The sequence below is a fragment of the Excalfactoria chinensis genome, chromosome 1 (genome assembly GCF_039878825.1).
Source record: "Excalfactoria chinensis isolate bCotChi1 chromosome 1, bCotChi1.hap2, whole genome shotgun sequence".
Lineage (NCBI taxonomy): Eukaryota > Metazoa > Chordata > Aves > Galliformes > Phasianidae > Excalfactoria > Excalfactoria chinensis.
In genome coordinates, this window is record NC_092825.1 from 40,540,867 (window position 1) to 40,568,533 (window position 27,667).

A 27,667-nucleotide genomic window follows, 5' to 3' on the forward strand; every position below is an offset into this window, starting at 1 on the left:
ATTTTATGGTTGCTATGTCCAAGACTATTGTTTTCAAACAACCTGATGTTAACAAGTTCAACTGTTGACCCGGCCACCTATATATTATGTATGAAATAGTCATAATATTGCTGTTTAATAATTTCAAGGGATTAGGAAGTTTATGCAAGATTAAGTAATATAAGATTAATTTCTAATGTTTTTATTACATGCTATTTTTCCTTAAGGCAGAGCACTCATGAACATTCGTTGAAATCAGAGAAGTTGGCACAGTTGAGGAAAAAATGACTTTTATTTGAGCTTCTACAGAATATGAAAAAGAGCTAAGTGAGATCTTCAATGGTATGTTTAACTTATTATTACTGTTACTCTGTACCAGTTTTTGAATGCCTTTTTTTATTACACTCTACAGGTTTCCTGTTCTTAAGAATGTTTGCAATATCTGTTTTTAATTGCATTTGAAATGTTTTGTTAGAAAAACCTTTTAAGCTAAAAAATGCATACCATTAACACATTGTTTGCCCTTTTGATAATGTGAGCATCAGCATGTTAATTTACTCAGGGTTTTAGGGCACACAATTTTCGGTTCTCCAGCTTGCAGTATTCGCTTCACTTGCACAGCTTTGTGCTGCAAATTGCATCACAAGTCATCTCCAGTTTTAGGTCTTATTAGTACAATGTGAAATGCAGAAGTATCAATGTTGAGGGCTTTTTAGGTGGTGGCACTCTTTAATGAAAATATTTATCTTAAACGCTGAATTATGTAAAATGTAAAATAAGACTTGAGGGAAAAAAAATAAAATCTGTTAGTGTTTTTTTAGTTATATAGCATTGTTAACTTAGAAAATATTGAAAGTATTAATTTGACTTTATCAAGTATAGTGTTTTGTCAGTGAAATTACCCATTTATCTGTGTATATATTGCAGCTTTTGTCCATGAAAGCTCTTAGAGAAGATGGCTGAAATAAGCCTGAAGGAAGCAGCTTTAATAGTTGGTGTGGTGGCAGCCTGCTACTGGAACAGTCTCTTTTGTGGCTTTGTTTTTGATGATGTTTCAGCAATCTTGGACAACAAAGATTTGCACCCTTCTACACCATTAAAAAATCTGTTTCAGAATGACTTCTGGGGGACTCCGATGTCCGAGGTACACCGTTTGTGGAACTCTTTGAGGAAATGGGGAGAAAAAAAATGCAGACAATTTTTGCACTGTGTTTCCCTAGTGTGGTTTAAACAGAACAGTTGGATGGAATTTGATGATGTCTGTATTTTGAACTATCAGTTTATGAGTAGATGTCACTTGTATTTTTCCTTTTGTTCAGTAAAACTGCTCATAAGAAAATACTTAAAGATTTTATTTTACCTAATTTTAATACAGAAATTAGCAAATCTGACTATTTTCCCTTCTCTCACATATATGCTGACTTAGAATAGGTTTTATTTCTAATGTCTGTCTGGAAGGGAAGATAACACTAAAACAGCAAATCTAGGATTTGGAGAACAGGGGTTTAATCTATTAAGTTCATTCAAGTAATCATGTTGATATGAATTAAGAGTTTTTGGTTAGTAGCCTATTTTGAGTCACTGTGTTTTTATTTGAAAAGCTGCACTGGCATTAATGTTGTCAATAAATATAATTAAACAGCAGCTGAAGGGTTTACATAAAATTTAGAAAGTCACATGTGGTTCCATTGATGAACAAATGAAGGAGAAAAAAAAAAATCATCATGGGTGTTTTGCCTAAAAGGCATTCTGCCTTGTAATCTTCACCTTTTATATCTGCAATATACATCAAGTTTATTGTGAAATACTAATTGCTGGATTTACAAATAGACCTTTATATGTAATTTTTGTATAAGAAAAGTTTCCAGACCTTTTCAGACACCCTGTGGTCCTGTTGTCGTTCAGAGTACATGGGGTTCCTAAACTCCAATTCTGATTTTACACTTAGAAAGCAAACAAAAGTCAGATAAAACTTGAGAAAACTCAGATTAATTTGAATGGTCATCATTTTCCATATCTTGTCCAGTTTCAGTACTTTTCATATTTATGTGCAGTTTCTTCCCTTTTCATCTCTCATTTTTTCTTTGATTTTTTTAGTCTTTATTGTACAGGCATAATCAGCAAAAGATCTGTAAGTTGTAGGCTGAAATATAGTTTATTTTTTCTCTTCCAACACAAAAGGAGAGTGTTAGGGTTTTAAAAAAGCTTATAGAGAGGGTAACATGGGCACACTGACTGCTACACATATTAAGAATATGTAGGTAATGCATTTATCTGAGTGCATCAGAATTTTTATTTTCTAAAATATGAAATGTGAGATTAATCAGAGTGCTTGAATAATACATTAAAACTGTGGGGAAGATGGAAAAAATAATTAGAGTTAACTTCTCTGTTTCAACAGCTGTATTTTCTATTTAGTTTTCATTTCATTCACTCTACTTCATTGTTAGTATAACTGATTTTCATGTCTTTATTCTTAAGGTAGATGTCAGAATAGTGGGGGGAAATCTTGAAGGCACAGGTTTTTAAAGAGATATTTTAGAATAAATGTACTGTTACAAGGTGGTGGTGACTGATTTTTTGTTTCATTTCAGGAACGGAGTCATAAATCTTATCGACCCCTCACAGTTCTCACATTTCGCTTAAACTACTTGTTCAGCGAGTTAAATGCAGTTTCTTACCACTTCCTAAATCTCATCTTTCATGGGGTGGTTTGTGTAGTCTTCCTAAAAGTCTGCAAACTTTTCCTGGACAACCAGAGCAGCATAGTTGCATCCCTTCTCTTTGCAGTGCACCCAATACATACTGAAGCGGTAGGTAAACCTGTTATGTGCTTAATTTGTTCAAACTGCATTTTTTAAGCTTAGATGTTATATTTCATGTAAATGGTTGTATATGGTAAATCCAAAGTGTGTCTTTTTATTTTTTCTATGTACTTTTTACTCAGCTATTTGTGAATTGTGATGGAGATGACCAACTTTAATGCTCTGATTTGTTTGACATTCCTTGCAGCTACTGAGAAAGAAGAAACATTCATTTAGCTTTTAGTCTCTTCTGTGAGCATTTCACTTTTATGATGACTGCTTTATCTCGCATAGTATTTGTGTTTTGTGATGTTTCATCTAGCTCTTTTCAACTACTATCAGTACCTCTCAATTCATTTTCATCAATTCATTTGCTAAGCAGTTACTTACAGCTAATCACAGAACCTGTTCTGTCTACCTTTTTTATGCCAGTATATCCTGCTAATAAGACTCTTGCTTGTGTTGTTACTGCTATACTACATTTATCTTTGTTTGAACCAACATCAGAACAAAGAAATACATATGCCTCTCTTATTTACCTTTCTACCCTCTAGATGTTTTTCTCTGCTGTGGAAAGCAGTATTTATACAAACTACCTGATTATATGCTATTTCATGTTTAACCAATCTTCTAGCAATATTTTGAAGTAAATCATCCTGTGATTCATTGAGTTTCCAGGAGAAACCATGATAAAGGAGATCTGTAGAATTTTCTGCTGTTCCTTCCATATCATGTGGGTTGGCTTGTCTGGATTTCACTTCACATTCGTTGCAAAGCTTATTCAAAGAGTCTTTCTCCTCTCATGTTGTTACATAATTTTCAGAAAATGGAAAATATTAGAAGCATAGAATTGTTCAGGTTGGAAATGACCTCCAAGATCATCAAGTCCAGCTGTTCACCCGTCACCAATCAAAGGTGCATTTTGGGTTCCAGGTTGGACAGCCTGTACTTCTTGAATGAATTTCTCTGGAGCAAAAGGATGGAAACTTGTGCTTTGTGGCTTTGCTTTTTGGTGAGAAGTGAATATCTCATAGAATCACCCAGGTTGGAAAAGACCTTGAAGATCATCAAGTCCAACCGCAGCCTAACCATAGTACCCTAACTCTAACAACCCTCTGCTAAATCATATCCCTGAGCATCACATCCAAACGGCTCTTAAACACATCCAGGGATGGCGATTCAACCACCTCCCTGGGGAGCCTATTCCAGTACTTGACTACCCTTTCTGTAAAGAAGTTCTTCCTAACATCCAACCTAAACTTGCCCTGGTGCATCTTGAGGCCATTTCCCCTCGTCCTGTCACATGTCACTAGTGAGAAGAGACCTGCCCCACTCTCACTGTAAGAACCTTTCAGGTACTGGAAGAGGGCGACAAGGTCTCCCCTCAGCCTCCTTTTCCCCAGACTAAACAGCCCCAGCTTCCTTAGCCTCTCCTCGTAGGGCTGATTCTCCAAGCCCTACACGAGCCTCGTTGTCCTTCTCTGGACCTGCTCCAGTACCTCCATGTCTTTCCTGTGCTGAGGTGCCCAAAACTGAACACAGTACTCGAGGTGAGGCCTCACCAATGCCAAGTACAGGGGCAGGATGACTTCCCTAGTCCTGCTCACCACACCGTTCTTGATACAAGCCAGGATGCCATTGGCCCTCTTGGCTGCCTGGGCACACTGCTGGCTCATATTCAGCCAACTGTCCATCAGCACACCAAGGTCCCTTTCCGTCAGGCAGCTTTCCAGCCACACCTTCCCAAGCCTGTAGGGTTGCTTGGGGCTCTTGTGACCAAGCCTTGAGTTGTTGTGACCAAATCATCTTCTCATGAAGATAATAATCCTGTAACTATTAATTACAGCATAGAAGTAATGAGGAGATCTTTTCTTGGCCCTGTTGGATAAAGCTTTCCATTTTCGAGTACAGATTCCTCTTTTGGATGTGTTCACCCAGAGTTCTAGTCTTTGTTTCTTGTTAAGTCAAACTCCACAGAAATTCAGAAAACTACATCTATGTATTTTGAGCAAATCTTTACAGGAAATAAGGTCATAGTGTTTATGATTGGCTGTTATCTGAGCTACTGTTATGTCCTTTCTTTAAGAAAATAATGGAATGTTTAAAATTGCAAAAGTTAAATTTCTAAAAAAACAAATTCCTGGGGAGAGCAAGAGTTAAATAATTTGTTACTTCTGCTTGCTTTTCTGTTTTCTTTAAGTTTCAAAGTTTGGCTTTTCTTATTTATAGTAGATGTGATAGCATGTTTATAGGAGCAATAACAAGTTGCTAGTGACTTGGATTACTGATTTGTATTTGAGTAATAAATACTTCACTTTATTCATCTTATGATTCTGTGAATCCATTACTGCTTGTCTTTCTTGAACTGGCACATTATGAGATAATGGTAACACAGTTAATTGCTTTAAATACCTTGCAATAGAATTACCAAAGAGTTGCATGAAGCCTGTGAAACCATGAAAGCTTATTCTGTAAGGCAATGTGTTACAAAGCTATAAAGTGCTGTTGAAGCAAAATAATGTAGTAATGTGTGCAGTATTTGATATTAGCCACACGAGGGCACTTTAAGACCACACATTTACTACAACTTCGTGCTGTACTTAAAACCATTATATACTCTTGAGATTCCACTGCTGTTGTATGTAGGTACTCAACAGAAAAATAATTTCTTCCTCCCCATATTTAAATTTAAGCATTCTGATTTTGAGACATAGTATATATTATTCTTTATAGCGTTTGCATGGAGAATGCCATGTAATGTGCAGCTAAGAAAAGATTCTTGTATTTGATAGTTGTAGTTTGTGCATGTGCATAAAGAAATGAGGTTATAACTGACCATGTTTTAGAATCTTGAACTTGAGTGTCAATTGACATATTTAGACTTTAGTAAGAACTCTAGAAAGCTTGCATTACTAGTTTTCATATCATTTGATGGCACTTCTTGTTTCTTTTAATATTCAAAATGTATCTGAAATGAATTCCTTCAGTTTAGTCTCATTATTTTACAAAAGAGTGTGGAATGGGAGATATAATACATGCAAATGTCAAACCTTTACCTGTCTGTTGACAAAGGGATTTGTCTTGGAAAATCTAATGGAACAGCATAAATAGAGGGGAAAAAAAAAAAATAAAAAAAAAATTCTTCTTCAGAGAGAAAATGGGCTGTTGAGAGAAGGCAATATATCATTCTCTGAGGAAAAATGGTTGAAAAATGTCATCTGTCTCACTTGTACTTGACTCTGGAGTTCAAGTTCAGACATTCTACCTAGCTTGCTACTGTTCAGGCCAGAAGCATTCTGGCCACCCATTGAGCTCAAGGGATGTAAATTAACCTTGTAAATGCTGAAGTCTTCTCTTCGTAAGTCACCTTTGTATTCAGAAATAGTCTCTCTTTTGTTGACTCAGGATTATGGAGGCACACCAGCACACTTGCTTTATCTGTGATCTCCTTCAACAGATCTAAATTCTGCTTCATGCTGGACAATTTTGTGGTGCAGACTGGGAGTCTTTGAAAGATCTGAGACCAGACAGTTTTGAAACAAGCACCATCGTGCTATCCAAAATGTTAACACAGTTGCTAATCCCATATCAGTTTTGAAATATGATTTGTGACTGTGAATGTTTCAGTGAACAACAGCAAATGATTTCAAATTCTGTTTTGAATTTTTGTTTCTTTTTTTTAACACCACGACCTTGGATATTGAATTACTTTCTCTTTAGTACTGTACTGGATCAATCATGCTTGACCAGGAATGTACGTAGCTATTAAAATTTTCTAGCACAGTCTGGATGACTGAGAGTCACATTTGAGCATCATCATGATTAAATGGTGAGCTTTGAGGTTTTTATAGCCAAATTTGACTGTCTACTTTGGTATTGTATGCTGCTTTCAACTAGTTTGCTCAAAAAGAACCCAAGTGTGATCAGGCACATTACAGGCAGTCCTAAATGATACTATAGTTAGGACAGTGGATACTACAGTAGATACTAATATAGTGCTTCTCCACATTTTCACAGAATCCTTTTCTCTATGTCCAACTACCCAGAGAGGGCAGTACCTGTAATGTTAATATTGCCAGCAAAATTATCATTCAGAAAATTGTCAAACCTGTAGTAATGCCTGAGCCATTCTTTAACTTTGTTGCTCAGTTTACCATCAGTGTATGGATAACTTTTGACTGCTCAGATTAGAGCTGCCATAGCACCAGTTAGGTGAGTGCTTCTTTCAGATTCCTCTCCATTAAGTCAGTTTTAAAAAGCATGGATAAAAATAACAATTGTAGTTGCTATATGCCACTGTTGGCAGAGTGTGTATGTAAGTGAACACGACAAGGTCTTTCTTGCAAATTTTATTGAGGAAAAATGACTTCAAATAAAATCATGATTCTACTCAAATTCTGCCTCAAATGCTATTTGTGGCTTGTGTTACTGAAGGTAAGACAATATAGTATTTTTCAGTTACCTCATTTATGCTGGTACGTATAAGCACATCAGGTGTCTGACGGACACCTTTATCATAGTGTGTTTGTTTTTAGCAATGATTGAACTGAAGGGAGTCTTGCTTTCATTAGACTTTACTGCTAGTTTACAGATTGTGTTTGTTCATATCCTAATAACATTGGCTTGCACTAGTCTTAATTCTAGAAGTTTTAGAAGCCAACTAGAACTTGCTTGTTTTTTTCTTCTTTCTCTTTCAGGTAACTGGAGTTGTGGGCAGAGCAGAGCTTTTATCATCTATCTTTTTTCTAGCTGCGTTTTTATCATACACTAAATCTAAAGGACCAGATAATACCATAGGTAATAACTTTCAAATACGTGTAACTTAATTTCTGTATTAAAGAGCTCTTAAAATGGCAGTGTAGATATGCTGGTTATTCAGCAAATATCAAAGAATGTCCCCAAAACCATCAGTTCTGTAGTGTCCCTGTAGCAGTACTTTCAGTCACAAATTGCTTTTTATTTTCTTAAAGACTAAAGTGGTTTTAAAAATGTTTTGTTAATCCTTCAGTTCTCTAATGACAGAAAGATTCTTGTAGTAACTCCATTGAATGCAGGTGGAAGTATTCTGAGATGCTTCAATTGGTCCCAAGTAAGCTGCAGAGTTTCAGTAGAGATGTAGGAGGCTTATCTCTTTTCCAAAGTCAGTTTGACCCTGTGAAAATTTATGATTGCCTTTAAAACATGCATTTGAAGTTATCCTTGTGAGTTAGGTTTGGTTTTTTTTTTTTTGTTTTTTCTTATCAAAAGATCCAACCTTTGCCTTTTAATTATTTTTTTCAGTTTAAGGGAGGCAGTTTTAGAACTGGTAACTTGCAAATGATTTTCTATAGAATAAGACTAGGAATGTTTCTTTAGATAACAGCTGATGCATTGAGTAAATTTATAGAGCATGTTCAAACATTTAAGAAATTGGTCTTCATCTCTCAGGTTAACTTACTAAGTTTTTGTGTTGTAATATGAAATGTTTTCAATATTGTCTTCTTGATTTGCAGTGTGGACTCCCATTGCACTGACTGTGTTTCTAGTAGCTGTTGCAACACTTTGTAAAGAACAAGGAATTACAGTGGTGGGGATATGCTGTGTCTATGAAGTATTTATTGCTCAAGGGGTAAGATGCAGTTGAAATTCTAATTCTTCTCAAAAGTTCTGAAAAAGAGATCAAACACTTAGAGGCATAATATTTCATCACTGATTTTGTCAGCTCCAGCTAATTCTATAGTTCCACTAAAATTTTGAGATGTTCTTTTTGACTTAATTGATGTTTAAAATGCATTCCTGATGGAGAAGGATTCATATGCCTTTTAAGTTGTCTTTTATGTGGCAAATGTACATATTACCAAATTAATTGAGGAAAGAATCGCGTCTTTATGAAAACCTCATGTTTTAGTTAAGATTTGCAAAGACTACTATCTAGCAGTCTTGATTAAAGTATTGAGGTGCATGAAGATCGAGATTTGGTTTTTAAATCCTTTAACTAAAGGATTTTAAGTAGAGAACATAGATTCTGTAGATGCTCTTCATGAATTTCTTATGAATAACCAGATGTTTTGGAGTAGTCTTATTTGATTCAGTATTGCTTTAATGAAATTTGTTGCTTTGACTTCAGTTTCTAATCTAAAACACTTTGTGCTGAGCATTGCTAAGTTCGTACATGAACTTTTCTTAAGAGAAACATGTTTTTCCTTTAGTGAAAGAATTACTGGATTTTTAATAGTCAACTCATAAGCATTTAAAAATATGTATAAATGTCTAAGAAAATATTTTAAATGTACTATTCCTTAATTATTTAAATTATGAATTGTTATTTTGTAAAAGCTGAAAGATTGTCCACCTTGGCATGCTCAAGTCTAAAATGACACGTCTTTGTGCTTGAAGAAATCTGTCTTTGCAGCTATTTGGCTTTATATGTCTAGTGAATAAGCATGTCATTTTGAAACTGGATTTCTGAAGGAACAACCTGTATGTGTCCATACTTTTTACGCCTCTACTTTTCACAGTAACTTTTTATCTAAATCTAATTTTTTAAAAAATTTTTAACTAGTTTGTGCAAGTCAGATGAGTAGAATAGATAAAGTGCAAATGAGGGCTTCTGCTGAAAGCATAAGCTTCAGCTTTATGCTGAAAGCATAAGTGTAGCATGAACCTATCAAAGTCTGTACTTCATTTAGCCAGTATATGTGAAGCAGTAAGATGTCCATAGTGCAAGACATGAAGGCACAGACAAAGAAGCTGGTGCACTGGGAAGAAATCAGGTTGTATAATATGCAAGATTGTAACACTCAAGAGTCAGGGACAGGTTGGTTACTGCAGTAGAGGGGTAAAATTGAAAGCCATGGCTAGTTGGAAATGAAGTACTTCAAAAATGTATTTCATTTATTCAATTTCATTTAATATATATTATTTATATATATATATTATTTAATTTATTTCATAGTCATACTTTGTTTAATGAATTATCTGCTTGAGGATGGTCTACATTTTTTCATCTGTCAGTACAAATCATGGTACCAAAGGGATGTGAGTTCTGCTATGATAGTGTTAGCAATAATATCAAGGTAGAATTGTTTTTATTAGAGTGGTGGGCTTAGAGAGGGGGGCATGTGAAACACATATAAATATGAATTAAGTATTTGGACCATGCTTTTACAGAAAAACATGTCAAAAAAGATGAGATACTGAATGCACTTAATCAAAACACCTTTTCTTTTGCAGTATACCTTGCCAGTTCTGTGGGATACAGCTGTTCAGATTCTTCGAGGAAAGGGCAGTATTCCTTTCTCCATGCTGCAAACACTGTTGAAGCTCATAGTCCTAATGTTCAGTACACTGCTTCTTGTTGTTGTTAGAGTCCAGGTTATCCAGTCTCAACTTCCGGTGTTCACAAGGTAATGGAATGTGTCTTGTTTACGGGTACTGATACATAAGATGTAGTGTAATGGTATCTGAATAAAGTACATAGCTGTAATTGGCAATTCTAGCTGTGATCTAGACTTGCTTGCTTTTGGTCTTAAAATCAATGAAGATTATTATTTGCTTTCATTAAAAGCTCTGTTTTCTCCATTATTTATCTTTAGGTTTGATAACCCAGCTGCTGTAAGTCCATCTCCAGCAAGGCAGCTGACTTTCAACTACCTCCTCCCTGTAAATGCTTGGCTTCTTCTCAACCCCTCAGAATTATGCTGTGACTGGACAATGGGAACTATCCCACTTGTGGAGTCTTTGTTAGATGTCAGAAATTTTGCCACCCTTACATTCTTTTGCCTTCTGGGATCTTTGATTGTCTTCAGTCTCCGGTATCCTGGGGATTCCTCCAAGACTGTACTCATGGTATGAATGATGCATTTGTATTATTTTTAATCCCTCTTCTCCCTGAATGTAACTGGCCTAGGATGTTTGATCACCTACCTAATCGTTGGTGACACTGTGATTCATTCTTGGACTAGAATGAACACACAAGAAAAATTGCTGTAGCAGTAAACCCTTTGAATTGCAATTAACTGTGTTTACTGTGCAAAGAATGGGATGGGGGAAAATAAACAGGAATAAATATGGCTTTTATTTATTTGCCAACTGTATTATGGCTGTTTTGAAATATTCAGAAATTGGCTAGAAAACTGGAGTTCTCAGCATTAATAAAGCTCCTCTTTAGTCTTTTCCATTTTCTAAAGGAAAATTAGTTTTGTCAACCTCTAAAATCACTTCCATTTTTTTTGCTAATAAATGACCTTGGAATTTAAATGGGTTTCCAGGGAAGAGTATTTTGGAGGAAATGGAGCGTATGAAAAATAAATAAATAAATAAAAATCATTTAAGAAGTAAAAGGTTTTGGTTGCTGCCACTGCAAAATCTTGTAAGATGAATGATTAGCTGATAGCATGTTCCTTACAAGTCAGTGATGCAATTATGCTTGCAACAGATCTGCACATATAATCTAAACTTGCCTTAGTAGTAATGTGCTTTTTATTTAATATGTAACTAGCCAACAGAAGTTTCAGATGGGTGGGAATATTTATGCACAATTTAACACTAAGAATTTCTCTGCTAATCATCAGACAAACTTCAATTCATGTCATGTCATGACCTAACAAAGTTCTAATATAATATTTTTGTTTGTTTCATCACTGGATGAAATGATGAGGCACATTGTTTCACTAGAAAACTGGTAAAAACGATCAGTAGCTGATGATGCTTTTAGTTCTGACTCTGAAAACAGCTTGTGATATAAAAAACTTAAGAGTATTTATACAATAAATGTGCAGGATGGCATGACCAGATAATTACAATTTAATGCTATTAAACAATCTATATATAAATAACTAAATTTTGTTTTCAAAATGTTATAGTTTTACTGCACTTATATTTGAGTAAGTAGTTTAACTTCCCTATTTACATAAACTGAAAAAAAATTATCCAGTGCACTGATAGAAGTATGGGAAGTAGAACACCCACGTGTAGAAGACCACTCTTGAACTTAGACTCTTTATTTCACTGCTTTTTCCTTCCTGTTTCTTAAAGTTCAGAAGAGATCGGGGTTAATGGAGTTCTAAGCATAAGTCGTTGTAAGTTGGTTTGGTTTTGTTCAAGGGTTTTTTTTTTATTACTTACCATTCTAAGTGTTTTTTACAAGAATGGTCTTCTGAGATCTTTCATAAATCCTGTGACCTACAGTGAGGTTTAATCACCATTTAACAAAAGTTCTTTTCCTTTCATGTATATGTGTGTGTTGTGTATATAATCCTCTGTATGATGTTGATTTTCCCTGGAATATCTAAGTGCCTTAAAGCTAATTTCTTAAGAATTGAGAATGTAACATCAACACTGTAAGCCAAAAGCTGTACTGTCTTATGGTTAACCATTAATATCCTGATGTAGACAGGATATTCTGTCATGGGATTCCTTTGCAGTGGCTTGTCTGTTTGTAAACTCTTGTCTAAGAGTTAGTAATATCATCTTTAAAATGAAGAAATTGAATCCTTTTGTAGTGAAATCAACTTAACACTGTTTATAGAAGTTTTCCAGATAACTACGTTGGAATACTGGTTGGGGTTTTTTGTTTGCTTTTATTTATTGTTCGTTGTTTAGGGAGCATTTTTCCACTCTGTTCTCAGTTCTTCCAATACAAGCTTAACTTTCTGCTAGCCAAAATAAATTACTTCCCTGACAGATGTAAGTTCTGTGGGTTGTCTGTGAGGATGCCTCCTAACATAAAGGTGTTTTCAACACATCACAATTGAAAGTGTGACTGTTCACACTGTTCATTTTGAATTCCTAATGAGTCTCACTCTAATGGAGTTGTAAAAAGCTTTGTAAAGAACTTCTTTACCAGTCTCTAGCAACTTCTGGCTCTTCCATTGCCCCACGAGACCCTGAGGTTTGATGCTGAAGTCATAGGTAGATTCTCAATTGACTGTCATGTATGTGATTGAAAACAGTACAACTTCAAGCCTGCTGGAAAAACAGAGGTGCTTATTTTGACTTTGCAAATAAAATATGAGGGAGACAAATCCAAAATGCAAGACAGAAGGGAGACTTCAAGTGTGTCTTAGTATGTCTTTCTGTATTTGCTGGATTTGGATGTGGGTGTTGTACTTCTTGCGAGACAAGAAAGAAGAGTGGATTCCTCTTCCTACTTCCACAAGTGACAGTGGACATCCCCCAGTTCTTTACAGATGCTCCCACTGGATGAAGTAACAAGAGATATGAATGTTGAAGGACCCATTTTCAGTCATTAAAACCAGTCATCTCCATGAAGAATAACTCTGGTAAGTGGGTTCATTATGTTTTACCTTGTCATGTTTCTATTTTTGCAGTAAGTCCTAAAATTGCCTTTTCAAAATAACATAATTGTAAGAGATCTAAGCAGTAGCTAATTTATTTTTTCAACTAATAATATTAAACTAATAAAAAATGGAATTGTGTATTATAAATCAGAACTCATGCTTTGGCACGTTACAGTCATTACACAGCTCAAAATAATTATTTTGACATTATGAAGGACATGCACTAGAAACAAAATTCTCTTAAGCAGCTGAAGTATCTTATATTTGCTGTTTGCTCAGTCCCTGTGAACAGTCAAATGACTTACTGTCAGAGTAGGTGACCTTTTAAAATAAGTTGCAGTATAAGTATTGGAAATGTTTAGTACTAAAAATAGCACAGATCTGGAATTACTTCAGTGTCTTCTCACTAGGTTTCAGAATCAAGCTGTGATCATGGCTTTTATTTTTGATGTGAAATATTTTGGGTGTACACATGCCTATGTTAGCTACCAAAGTTTTAATAATAGTTTATCTCATGATAAATGCTAAGTGTTTCAAATAAAGATACCTTATTATCCTTCCTCATACCTCTCTTATGTTTAGACTGTACTCAACCAAAAAACTTGTTGGCTTTCTAGTGTGCAAATATCAGGAGCAGAGAGAGTATCCTCAGAGAACATCTTTCAGAAAACATCAGTACTTCTGAATTCACTGATACTGAATTCTGTGCTTACATCTAAGTCTTTGAAATATTTCCTTGTGAACAATAATCTGTCAGTTCACTTAGTCATCATTTTTATGGTCGTATTTCAGAGTTTTGTCATGTGCTTTGTGCTTTCTGCATACTCTAAATGTTTCTCTTTTCTAGGTTTTCCAGTTGCCTTGACTGGGACTTCTTTTTAATTTTTTCAACGGAGCCTCTGCACCTGCTGAAAGACTCTGATAAAGAGAATAAATGAAAAGAAGACATTTTTATCTACTGGAGCTTTGAGTCTGTCTCTTACAAAATTGTATTTGAAGGACAGTATACTAAGGAGAGACAAAAGACCTGAAAGAATTTGAGCAACACATTGTGTAACATGTTGCCATCGAAAAAATTAAAAAGAACAAAGCATGCAAAAACCTTTGTTACTTAGGGACAATTCTTTTTATTAGGTGTCTAGATTGTAGGCACACAATGCTAGCAGGCACTTGCTGTGTGAGCTCTAGAATCCTTCCCACTGGAAAATGGTGGATTTCACTGTTGTGCTGTACCTGTGTTAACCTTGGGGCTTTGAGACCAATGTCCTTACTGTATATAAAAAAACAGCAAAATAGCAATAATGGAAAAACTAACTTCTTAAAATCTTAAGAGATGTCTTCTTCAAATCAGTGTTTTAAAATGAGTTAATTCATTTAAACAAATGTACAAGCCTTATACATTGTGAAATGTACTGCATTGTGAATGACTTGAATTTAAAAAATCTGCAAAACAGCAGTTTTGTTGTTTGTTTTTTGTGGGGTGTTTTGTTTGTTTTTGCTAAATTATGCTTGGAAGATGCTTTTTGTTGATTTTCTTTTGTATGTGTTTGCAAATTACAAATTTCTAGAAAATTCCTCGCATTTTATTCAAAGAAGTACTCAGTTTCTGTAGGGGTTTGGGTTTTTAGTTTTTGCTATTTGTACCTTGGATGCCATGTATTTAGAAATAACTACTTCAATTTTTTGATGATATCAGAGACTGTAAAGCTCTTAGTCACTTGGAACTAAAAGCAAAAGGTTGTATCCACATCCTTTGAAGCAGATGGCTTCTATCTGTATGCAACTGAGATACGATTAAGGAAGCTGATGAGTTCATTGTCATTTTAGATATTTTTGTGCGCCTGTAGTGCAGTATCTTAACATAGATGTTAATTCAGTGGTTGATTCTGGTTTTTGTTATTCATATTTTTAAGAGAAAGTGAAAATTGAATTCATTGTAAAAACAAGTGCTTTTTACATCATGTAAGTTGGTATAAAATTTCTATAGTTATGTTATAATAGTTATATAGTTATGTCCAAAATTGTAACTTATTAAAACCCTATTTTGTGCTTGGTCATTTCATCCTATTATTTTTTCATACAGTTGCTCTTTTCTATAGTATAGAAAACAGTACATTTGTAGTTTGTTAAATAAGGGGAAGTGTCATTTGCAAGTTTTAAGTTTCCATTTTCAGAATGGTCTCAATGTAAAGCAGACCTAGTAAATCTAATCTATACTAGATTCAAAAGAACAAAACAGATCTGCCATGTATGTCTGATTTTTCTGGATTTTTTTGTAATTGCTTCATAATTTGTCTATGAGTACAGTCTGTCACTACCTAATCTTGCTTACTAATTCATTTGCATTTCTTTTCTAGGCACTCTGCTTAATAGTGCTGCCATTCATTCCTGCATCAAACCTCTTTTTTCCTGTTGGATTTGTAGTAGCGGAACGAGTGTTATATGTTCCTAGCATGGGATTCTGTATTTTAGTAGCACATGGATGGAAGAAATTATCAAATAGAAGGTATGGTAGGTTTATCCAGTACTGGTCTAACTCATCACTCTTTATTTAATAAAGGATAAGTATAATTATGGCTGTTAGCTTTCGCAGTAGATCTTTTGGTGATATTATTATATTACAACTCTTGTATTGTGTCAGGGTTTTATTATTGAATGTGGAGTAGTGACAGCTTGTTAGCCGTGTGAACAGATGACAAGAAGGAAATTAAGAGACCGGTGGATATTTTCATTTATAAGCACACATGAGTCATCATCAACATTGCTCTCAGAACAGTAGATGAGCTGTTTTCCCTGTAGAAGTGTTCAGTGCTGCTTTAAAGGATAGATGTTTGCTAGGCAGTTTATTAGGAAAAGCACTTCTACATCAGCAGATACCTTTGATTAAGTTTGTCTATATGCATGTTGGACATGCAGTCAGAAGCTTGATATCTCAAGTTCTTCTTTTAATTAAGTACTGTTACTTATTTAAAAATTAACTGTGGTTTAGCTTAGTGCTACAAAGAAGGTACACTAGAAGTTACTTTTTGCTGTGCTGTGTGTAAATTCCATAGTATCATAACAGGTAGCTTCACAGTCTTTTCAGTCAGTGCCACATTCTTGTGAAGTGAAAGTGATGTACAGCTTGTAAGATAAAACGGTAATGAATTTGATTCAGTTATTTAACCTAATTTTAAAATTTAGATTATAGATGAAAAGTTTTCAGAAAAGGAGATTTTTTTGTATTTTTACTTTTACTGCATAAACCAAATTAATAGAAGTACAGAATGAGTTTAAGAATCAAAGTGCACCTTAGTGCACTGATCCTTTGCCTCTTAAGCAAAATAGTCTGATACAGAATACTGAGGTTCCTCCCCAGCACAAGCCATTGTTGTTACTTTTCTGAGGGTATTACAAGGTTAAATTAAAAGAAAACATGTTTTAAATGCTTTTGGCACCAAGCATTTTAGAATGCAAGCTGCACATTGCTACAAAATGGACTGCCTAGTTATCTCAGACTGCCTAGTTATCTCATCTCTTTTATGTAAAGAAACATGATATTCTTCTTGAAATCATTTTTGAGGATTAAGCAAAAAAAATCTTGACTAGATTTGATTTATACTTCAATTAAAGGTAGTCACTGACTAAAGTTTAGGTACTGCATTTATATCTGTCTGCAGCACATGAAAATATGAGTTACTGATAAAACGTTAGAGTTTAGGTTCTAAGAACAAGTATCAGAGCTGTTCAGTATTTGTTTAACTAAAGAATGTTTTAGATAAGAATTTCTCCATTGGAAATTCTGCTCAAAAGCATATTTTGAATGTACCTTCAGTTTTCTGCTGTCTTCTATTTAGTCTATAAATGCTTTTCCCTGACATTAATGCTTTAACCTTGTTACCCCAGTGCCATCCTACTGCTTGCTTGGACAACTGAAAGGCAGCAGTTCCTAGTCTATGTTGTCTACTGTCATTTGATGTGAGACCTTATAGGATAACGTGTGTTAACTGGCACTGCCAAAGCTGACAGCGCTGGATAAGGAAATCGATACCTAGTGGGAGTAAGGAGAAAGTATTATCACAATCCCACTATGATAAGGAAAAAATAGAAGTGATGGGACAGAAAACGAGGATCCAGGAGAGGACGGGCAGGGAGGAAAATTAGGGAGCACTGTGGCTTACTACAAAAATGCAGGCAGTCAGTGCTCTGAAAAGCCTTCCAATGTAGAAAAGGCTCCTTACTTCAGAAATATGTTCAGTGAAAAAAGCTTTCTTATGAGCCTGGTGGAGATATGAGTTAGTGTGTGCATCAGTTCTCATTTATTGCTTTGCTTAAGTGTTGAAATACCTCATAATTATGTTGTACTGCATCTCAATTTATTTAAAAAACAAAATAACAATGGTACAACCAAGCACAGTCCTATGCATATATATGGCATTTTGTATGTGAGGGAAAGTCTTGTGTTTTTTATCAAGCCTCAGTGAAGTACGCAGGACTGTGAACAGCTTTGCAATGACCAAGAAATAGTTGGAAAGCATGAATGAAAGCATGTCTGCTTGACAATGAGGTTTTCAATGTTTGTTAATAAAGCGATGTTCTTAATTGGAGGATGTCTAGATAGGTATCTTGTGTGTGTTTTCACATTTAGATCCATCTGATCTGTCTGTTAAAGTTTATATCTGGTATGGTTAAACCAAATGATGTTTAAACTTCAGAAAATAAACAGCAAAAACAGTCTAGATGATCATTGCTGACAGTCTGGTCAAAGTGGGATTTCTGCTCCTAGTAATTCAATAAATGTTTAGATGTTGTATTAAGGGACATGATTTAGTAGGGAAATTCTGGTGGTAGGTACACAGTTGGACTGGATGATCTTGGGAGTCTTTTCCAACATTGACTATTCTATGATTCTAATTTGCAGTTTTCATAATAAGAAATAAGTTGTTATAATACTAAATCTTTCTCCTTATTATTAGAGGTTTTTTTATGGAATGTTGAGTGGTATCTACAGGAGACCTCTATAATAAGAAGTGTTTTACAGTGTGGAAAACATTGGTAATATGTTTAGTAAAGAACTTGTATCAAATATAAAGTAAAAAAAATGTGATAATATTTTACTTTTTTTTGTTGTTGTTTGTTTCTCAGTTTATTTGGCTTCTAGAATATAAGATACTTCATTTAATATAAATAAGAATTGTTTGTGTGCTTTTAACAAGTATTTGTTTTATTGCTTTTTTTCTATTTAATAGCATGCTAAGAAAAATATCTTGGGTTTGTTTGATTGTGGTACTGTTCACACATGCCTTGAAAACGCTGCACAGAAACTGGGACTGGGAATCAGAGTACACATTGTTCATGTCAGCTTTAAAGGTATTGTATCTTAATTGAAAAGGATAAAAGAAAATTTATGTTAGTGTTCACAAAAACTGGTAGTGCATGATAAGAATGAAGAGAAATTATGCTTGTTCTGCCACTTTGATTTCTGTGTTGACCGTATCTAAATCAAGTAGTTGCTTTTGGGAATGCTTTAAAAGCAGTGTGATTTATGTGCAAGAAACAGAAGATATATATATATTTTTTTTTATGTGCTAAAACAGTTGAATGTATTCTCTTTATCTGGATGCTAGCACAATATGCTTGAATACAAAAATGACAAAAAACTACAAAAATTTTCCATAAAATAGTTTTTATTTTTTCCTAATGTGTATGTGGCATGATAGGATAATTTGAACAACCATCTATTCATTTTTCCATAACAATTATAATGAATTTTAAAATTCTGCAGATTTTTAGGTACTAATAGCTGAGGTAAATGTATGTTGAGCAACCAGTTTCATGGAATTGCTCTGTACGTAGTGTTGTTATTTTTTACACATAGCAGCTTGATTCGTTATTTTTGTGTGTTTTTTCAACCTTGAGATGTTGAACTAGATGATCTTAGATGAACCAACCTTTCTGATTCTGTGATTCTTTGTAGTTAGAAGAAAATAAAGTGTTGAGTAACTGAGACTCAATGCATTATAAATTTATGTATGTTTTATTGTTTTTAGGTAAATAAGAACAATGCAAAGCTATGGAACAATGTGGGGCATGCGTTAGAAAATGAAAAGAATTTTGAAAGAGCTTTGCAATTCTTCATACAAGCCACACAAGTGCAGCCAGGTAAAAGCTTAGACTAAGTGCCATGGAATGGCTTTTCATTTCTGCTAATGTTACGTTAAACTCTGCTTTAAAATGTTCTGTTTTTCACCAGTTGAACAGCAAACTGTGTCACTTACTTGATCCATACTTTCTGAGTATAATAAAAGTTATTCTAAAGAGATAATAAATTTCCCCCCCAAAAAAAATATCAATAGAAGTTTGTATCTGTACAAAAACGAAGACTTTCCGTGCAGAGCTATTAGTGAAGTTCATTCAAAAAGAATGTCATGAAACCTATAATTCCTTTTGAAGCACGATTAACTATTATTTAATTTCCTCATTTAATGCTAAGGAAAGGCAATCCATGGTATATCAAAGTGCACATTTACTCTTTTGCATACTGTTGCTTAGGAAGTTCTGGGTAATGCTGGTCAACCTTTCCTTCTAGAAATGGAAATCTAATAAATATCTTTAATGTGCTTCTACTAGAGAGGTAGATTAAAGATGGCTACATCAAAATATGACCTCTAATTTTTGGCCAAGTACATTTATAATGCATCTTTGGTTTATGGGTAAATTATTAACTTCATAAATAAGGTGAAAAATAAATCAGAATTGCTTTTGTTTGTTTGTTTGTTTGTTTTTGTTTTTGCTGATCTTTATGCAGTACCTGTTTTTAACACTACTCTCAAAGCATAGATATTTTTTCATTGTTACTCAGTGCATGAAAAATTAGAAGTTTCACTCTTTTCTTCAAGATGACATTGGTGCTCACATGAATGTCGGAAGAACTTACAAAAACTTAAACAAAACTAAAGAAGCTGAGAAATCATATATGATTGCTAAATCATTGATGCCACAGGTAATTAGTAACATAATCATTGTTGGGGAGGGAGCAACTTTTCCAGTCCTGTATTCATGTTATAGTTTTCTTATTTATCGTTGAAGATACTTGTTGCTGTAAGCACTATTATTAAAGCTTAAATCTCTTAAATAAGATCATATTGTATTCTGTTTAAAAATACTTACTTGGACCTTCTTTGTTTAAAAAAATATATATATATAAGTTACTTTTTATACTGTTCTGGATATTTTTTTCCTAAATTGAAGATACAAAAAAAAAAAAAAAAACAAGTTAGAAATACACAGTCTCTAATCACAGCTGTTCTTATTTGCACATCCAGCCAATACATTGATATTGTTCAGTGTTCAAGCTCATAGGAGAAGGCTTAAGTGCAGTGTTAGAGATGGGACAAGGCAGTTGAAGCAGCAACAACAACAAAAACTTTTGCTTCAACATGCTTTTATAAACATGTGCTCTGTTACCTTTGCCATATGTTGGGTTGTATTTATACCTAGCAACTGGTACCTATTTTAGCTGTTTGGGAGAAATTAGATTGACAGGGAAATAAGGAGTCACCTGAGCAGAGAATATGGCATAAAAATGTTTGTGGTGTGAAGACTCTAGTAAACAATACACTATTTACAGTGCCATAGCATCTCATATTATCTCATGAAAATCTTCCTTCCTCCCTTCCTTTTGCCCAACCCCCGCAGAAAAAGTGTTCTGATCTATCGGCTTAGACTTTAAGAGATAACCTTTGTATGAAGGAGAACCTTTTACAAGGTCTGATTGGATGTTAATGGCCATTTGCATGAGCCACATCACAAAGTAGCTGGGATCAATTAACTGATAACGTCTGTATCAAATTTAAGGTGAAGTGTGATTTTTTTTTTTTTTTTTTTTCCTGGATGAAGAGTCTGACAAATGATCTCCAGAGGTACCCTAAAACAAATGAGGCAGATTTAAATGTTAGATCTGTGCTGGTTGTTTTTCATGTTTTCACTCACTGGCATTTGGAAATTTATTCTTTTTGATAGATTATTCCGGGTAAAAAATATGCAGCAAGAGTTGCTCCCAACCACCTGAATGTTTATATCAATCTTGCAAACTTAATTCGTGCAAATGAATCTCGCCTCGAAGAAGCAGATCAATTGTATCGACAAGCAATTAGTATGAGGCCAGATTTCAAGCAGGCTTACATCAGCAGGTATCTTTATTAATTTTAGATATATGTATTCTTGAATATACTTCTGTTTTATTTACAGTGCTAGGAACAGTATTTTGTTTATACAATTTCTTTAGCTGACGGAATAGATTTATTTTCAAATAAGATGATACAAATTTGGAGCAGCCAGTATTTATGACAAGAACTGTTCCTATAATTCTTGTTTCAAATAGTGTGTGTATTTCACATATGCTGTGTTTTCAGTCGTTATACAGGAAGGTGCTTTCGTTAGATTTCTTTATGTATCTCATACTCAGATTTATAGTCTTCTTGCTCAGTTTTAAATTAAAATACTTTTGATTAGTCTGAGTTACGGAGTTCTACTTATTCTTTTCTAAATGATCAGGAAAATGAAAGACTCAAAGAAATAGAAATCTTGAAAATAGGAGGCTGAACAAGAGTTACATGACTGTGGGTTTTGAGGCTTTTGTTCACTGTTTTGTTAATTGTGATTCTCTCTAGGACTTATTGAGGTGCTCAGGTTCTTAGTGAAATGAGATGCCATCCAGACAGATGTACTCAGGTTTGAGCAGGGAACTGAGGTGAACCTCATGAGGTTCAACATATCCAAGTGCAGAGTCTTGCACCTGAATTGTGTAAGCCCCATAATCAATACAAGGAAAGAACTGAGCACAGCCCTGCCAAAAAGGACTTGGGAATACTTGTGATAGTAAGCTGGACATGAGCCAGCAGTGTGCCCTTGCAGCTCAGAGTACCAACCATATCCCACATCAAAAGATGTGTGACCAGCAGGTCAAGGCAGGTGATCCTGCACCTCTACTGTGCTCTGTTGAGATGTCATCTGGAGTACTGCATCCAGATGTGAGGGTTCCCAGTACAAGAGAAGACATGAACCTGCTGAAGCATGTCCAGAGGAGGGCCATAAAAGTGATCCAACATCTTTCCCTGCAAGGACAGCCTGACAGAGCTAGGATTATTCAGCCTGGAGAGGAGAGGGCTCCAGGGAGACCTGACAGCAGCCATTCAGTATCAAAATGGGGTCTGTAAGGAACAAAGGGATGTCCTCTTCAGTAGGATCAGTTGTTACAGGTCAAGGGAAAATGTTTTCAAACTAAAAGAGAAGATGTAGATTGGATATAAGGAAAAAGGTTTTGGTTATTTTTATGACAAAGGAAGTGAAACATTGAAACCAGATACCCAGAGAAATGGTGGATGTCTCATCCTTTGGGACATTCAAGGCCAGGCTGAAGGGAGTTCTGAGTTGCCTGATCTAGCTGTAGCTGTGGGGGATTTGAACTAGATAATGCTTAAGGTTCACTTCCAGCTCAAATGATTCTATGATTCTCTGAGGTGCCTTGACAGTAGCTGTTGCTGGGTCTGTGTCAGGAGTCCTTGATGACTTCTGTGTGGTTGTTTCTTTTTGTAGTCTTTTTTGTCCTACTCATACATCTCCTGTATGCAGAATTCTTAGATCTGTATGCTTTTAGAATAGTACATAAACCAAGTCCTTTCTTTTGCATTATAAACAAAAAAACAAACAAGAAAAACCCAAAAACCTATGTTTCACATCTACTTTCTGTAGGAAAACAAACTTCTAAATTAACACTTGCAATTGTTATTGTACTTCTATCAATTAAAGTTACTGAAGGTTAAATTTGATTCTTCAACAGGGGAGAATTACTTTTAAAAATGAACAAGCCTCTGAAAGCTAAAGAAGCTTACCTTAGGGCTCTGGAGCTAGATAGAACCAATGCGGACCTGTGGTACAACTTGGCAATTGTTTATATTGAACTGAAAGATCCAACAGAAGCCCTGAAAAATTTTAACCAAGCACTAGAACTCAACCCAATGCATAAGCTGGCATTGTTCAACTCAGCCCTGCTAATGCAGGAATCTGGTAAGTTAGCTGTCTCTGTAAGTAATTATTGTATCTTTGCATTTATAAGATTTTAATGAATTGTTACATTTTTGAAAAGCAGTAGTATTCGTGGTATTATAGTCATCTTTGTAATTTATTGGTAGCATGTGAAATATGCACAGTGTACATATATTCTAATTGGTTCACACCTTGAAAACTGTTTTACACTTTAACATCTTGTTAAGAATAGTGCTATGTAAAACTCTTCAAAATTTTTCCTCTGTAATCTTAAAAAAAAAAAAAAAAAAAAAAAAAAAAAAAAGTGTATAATATTAATGTTCTGCATTTGTTTTGATTTCATCCATTCCACACTGACTAAAAAATCTAGCTGATTTCTGTGGGTTTTAAATCCAGCACTGGGAAATGTTTTCATAGTTTCCTCTGCAATATTTCTAATTATTATGAATCAAGTTGGATTTTCGTTAGTTTTGTTTTTCATACATACAGCTTCTAGCTTAATGAGTAAATGTGTGGCTGTTGCCATAAAAAAGGCTGTTGAAAATAATTAGAAAGTGATGAGTAAGGTATGTTTCCCTTTTTCTTAGGGGTAATTTATCATCCAGATGAGATAATAGAATTGATTGGAGCTGATCCAAATGGATTATTCTTCATCTCCTTTCACATAGTAAGTTAGGCAGTACAAGAAACACCTTGTTTCTTGTCTGAAGTAGTGCATGGGCTTCAAATGAGCAGAAGTATTATATATCTAGTTTTGCATTCCTCATGCTGGAAGGTACAGAACTGTTTGAGGAGATGGAAGAAGATAGTTAAAATCAGTTTCCTATTCCCCCATCCTTCAGTAAGCCCGTGCCTGGAATTCCTTACTAGAATACATTCACTGAAGTATTCATAAAAATAGCACAGACTACAAGCCAGAACTGCTGCTTTTATCTAACAGAAGATTATTTTTAATTTTTTAAAAATGTTTGATGTGAAACAGTGAGAATATGTTGTAGCCTGGTTGAATCTAACATAATTCTGTGTGATCGCTATCAACTGTAATTCTTTTCAGTATGTGGACAGGTGCTGGAATGGGCTGCCCAGGGGGGTGTTTGAGTCACTGTCCCTGGAGGTGTCCATGAGACATTTAGATGTTGTAATGAGGGACATGATTTAGTGGGAAACATACCAGATTGGCGGATGACTGGACTGGATGATCTTAGAGGTCTTTTCAAACCGTGGTGATTCTTTGATTCTGTGTCTTCAACAAAATGGGATCCATTCTAAGTTTGCCTGTGTTAAAAGTGATTTGATAGAACTGACTTTTCTGCATTCCAGTTGCTCAGTCATACATGAAAATAACTGCTGTTAATCTTGTAGAGACACCTTCTATATCCGTTGCACCAAATCTAAGTATAATTTAACAGATAATAGGATAATGATGCTTACTTTGGCTACAAGTCAGTTGTAAGTAGTTTTGTTCTGTAAAGAAGGTAACTGTCATTTACTTTTGCTCCTACACAACCCAAATAAAAAGTAGTATTTTAAATCCTTTCCCTTTCACAGATGTTACATTTTAATTTGTGTAGCAATTAGCAGTTTGCAGACCTGGCTTAAAAGTGTTTAGAATAAAACTTAAATGTATTTTCTGTCATTTAGGCAATGCTCAGCTTAGACCTGAGGCTAAACAGAGACTGTTAAATTATGTGAAAGAAGAACCGCAGGATGCAAATGGTTACTTCAATTTGGGTATGCTGGCAATGGATGACAAAAAAGATGCAGAAGCAGAGGCATGGATGAAGAAAGCCATAAAGTTACAGCCAAACTTTCGAAGTGCTTTGTTCAATTTGGCACTGCTTTATTCTCAGACAGCAAAAGAATTGATGGCTTTGCCCATCCTGGAAGACTTACTGAAATACTACCCTGATCATACCAAAGGTCTAATTTTGAAAGGAGATATCCTTATGAACCAAAAGAAGGATATAGTTGGAGCAAAAAAGTGTTTTGAAAAAATTTTGGAACTGGATCCCAACAATGTGCAAGGGAAACATAACCTCTGTGTAGTTTACTTTGAAGAACGAGACTTAATAAAAGCAGAAAAATGTTTGGTGGAAACTCTAGCACTGGCACCTCACGAAGAGTATATTCAGCGTCATCTAAACATAGTTAGAAGTAAAATTACATCTCTTAGTGCTCCAGAGCAGTCATCAGTTCCAGCAGGTGATACTGCCACTGCTGCTGCAGAAGAAAAAAAAAAATCACTTCAGAATTTGAAAGAAGTGAAAAATGAGCAGAAACCCTCCCAGATGACAACAACTGGTAATAATAAAGGACGTTCAAAAAGTAAGAAACAATCAGAGAAAAACAGTATGGAGAAGAAAGAGACTCCCAAAAAATCTACAAAAGATATCAAAGATATTGAGAAAAAGAGAGTTGCTGCTTTGAAAAGACTAGAGGAGATTGAACGTATATTAAATGGTGAATAGCCTTTATTATGTTGCAATAGAAGTACGGTGGTGTACTATTTTTAATTGTTGTTTAATATATGAACCAACGGGATGGTGATTTCAGTATTTTGCAAATAGAGCAAAATGTTGACTGCCTATCACTTAACAAGAAGCAGAACTCGCTGTAATGTTTTATGCAACAAAAATACAACTTTTAAATATGAGGGGGATGGGTGGGATTAAAGGATAATGGGCTGAGAACAATTTTAAATACAGAATCTTAAAATTGAGAAAAGACTCTCAGAAATTATTTGTAAGTCAGGGATATTCAGGAATGCTACTTTAAAAAAGTCTGTGAAAGGACTGAGTGGAGGACTAACAGGATAAACCAGGCACTGCTGCCATAGAATTCTGTTTGTACTAACATTTTCTACATTTCCGTTTGCACATCAGCAGTTTAAATCTTTCTATAACTTTGCTCCACATAGAAAAGCATTTTTCAATGCGTTGTTTCCAGACCTTAACAAAAAGTCAGTAAAATGCCACTGGTTAGACCATGGGACAGTGCAGCAGCAACACTAAAATGTTCTAAATATGGAACGATACAGTAATTGTATTTGATCTTTACTTACTGCTAAGTTTTGTACAGTTTTACTTGATAACTCCTATGGTGCTTTTAAGATCTTTGGAGTCTACTTCTAAAGAAAAAGTGTTTTTTCTTCAACATCTGACTGTTTGGGGTCTGGCATTTTTGTTTTTTGTTTGTTTTTATATATATATATATACATATATAACAAAAAAAAGTTGTTTTTTTGTTCGTTTTGTTTTTGTTGGTTTCTTTTTTCCCCTCAGTTCACTGAGTACAGACAAATGCACTTTTGGTACAGTAAGCAGTATGCTATGCAGTAGTTCTTGTGAACTGTGTTTCAATGACTGTGGATTGACTCCTTGGTGTAGGAAGTTCTTCTTTGTTTAGTGTAATGAATTTACTGTTCATTGGACAGAATTTTTTGTCTCATGACTTTTTGCAACACTAACATAAGCAGTGATTGCTCAGAGCAGTTTGATAATATTTAAACCACTGAATTTAGAAATGTTTAATGCAAGGAAATTTGGATAAGGTCCTTCCAGATACTAAGTTCTTCATTTTGATAATTTGTCATGAATGTGTGCTTTTTATAAAATATTTATTTTGACTACTAAAATAATCCCATTCACATTTTGCCACTAATACACCATTTTTATTTCCTTCTTGACATTAATTTTTTTTTTGTAATGTCAGTGTTCCTTTTATCTTTGTGCGATGCATATATTTTTTGTTCATATATATATTATCTATTACCAAAACACGATGCTTTTGTGTGACTGTTGAGAAAGGAAAAGAGGAGATGGGTTCAGTTATAATTTAATTATTAAATCTAACTTTACTCTTCATGTTCTGTCTTCTTTAATGATGTAGAATTATTCCTTAGCAACTGTACTGTTTAACCATAGTCCTTGCTGTAACTGCTCAGTTTTCTGCTTTTTGGCAGTAATCCAGCTGTATGTAAGATTTAGTGTTTATTTTTATGGGAGGGTTCTTCAGTGTTTGACGGCCTTGCAGGGACCTTGCCACTATTATGTATCGTTTGTGATGTTACTACAACAAGCTTGTATGTTATTAACTAGGAAAAGAGAGTGGGATTTTAAAACTATGATTTAAAAGCTGCAGACATAACTGGGTGGAGCTTTTCTTCATATACAAATTTTAAGGTTTTCTTGTAGCACCAGAAGTCTATTGACAACACCTGGAAAATCACTGCTTTATCTTAATTGGCAAATAGCTTGGATACTTGTAGCTAAAATAGTTGTTATGTAGAGGTCTACTGGAATACGAAGTAGTGTATGAAGTGTGCCCTCCTTACCTTAGCTTTAGGAATGAATTAGTTATTATTCTGGGTGATGCAAAGGAGCATTCATTTGATAGTGAATTTGAAAAGATACATTCTGTCTGACCAAGTGAGCAAATATTTTATCTGAACATTTAAGAGGAGAAAAATCACGTTCTCAGTCTGGCATTTGAGTTTCTGTCACTTGGCTCTTGACTATCCAAGTACCTGCTCTTTGGGAACAAGCATTCAATGACAGTCAAAGGTGTCGTCAGGCTTAA

At 34.7% G+C, this 27,667-nt stretch overlaps 1 protein-coding gene across 3 annotated transcripts in view; it reads left to right on the forward strand.

Moving 5' to 3' along the window:
* The window catches only part of TMTC3 (transmembrane O-mannosyltransferase targeting cadherins 3), a 36,360-nt gene extending 9,410 nt beyond the window's left edge, over nt 1-26,950 (forward strand). For 2 of the 3 annotated variants that reach the window (XM_072351989.1, XM_072351999.1), the window contains 14 exons: nt 207-321; nt 907-1,123; nt 2,574-2,792; nt 7,481-7,580; nt 8,276-8,391; nt 9,996-10,168; nt 10,358-10,610; nt 15,421-15,569; nt 18,292-18,412; nt 19,093-19,204; nt 19,942-20,045; nt 21,065-21,234; nt 22,884-23,110; nt 24,731-26,950. In XM_072351989.1, the coding sequence (XP_072208090.1) occupies nt 935-1,123; nt 2,574-2,792; nt 7,481-7,580; nt 8,276-8,391; nt 9,996-10,168; nt 10,358-10,610; nt 15,421-15,569; nt 18,292-18,412; nt 19,093-19,204; nt 19,942-20,045; nt 21,065-21,234; nt 22,884-23,110; nt 24,731-25,557 (2,760 nt within the window). In that variant the 5' untranslated portion in view covers nt 207-321; nt 907-934 and the 3' untranslated portion in view covers nt 25,558-26,950. The remainder of the gene's footprint in view (nt 1-206; nt 322-906; nt 1,124-2,573; nt 2,793-7,480; nt 7,581-8,275; nt 8,392-9,995; nt 10,169-10,357; nt 10,611-15,420; nt 15,570-18,291; nt 18,413-19,092; nt 19,205-19,941; nt 20,046-21,064; nt 21,235-22,883; nt 23,111-24,730) is intronic. The other variant, XM_072352008.1, reaches the window with a different exon arrangement.
* The last annotated feature ends 717 nt before the right edge of the window (nt 26,951-27,667 follow it).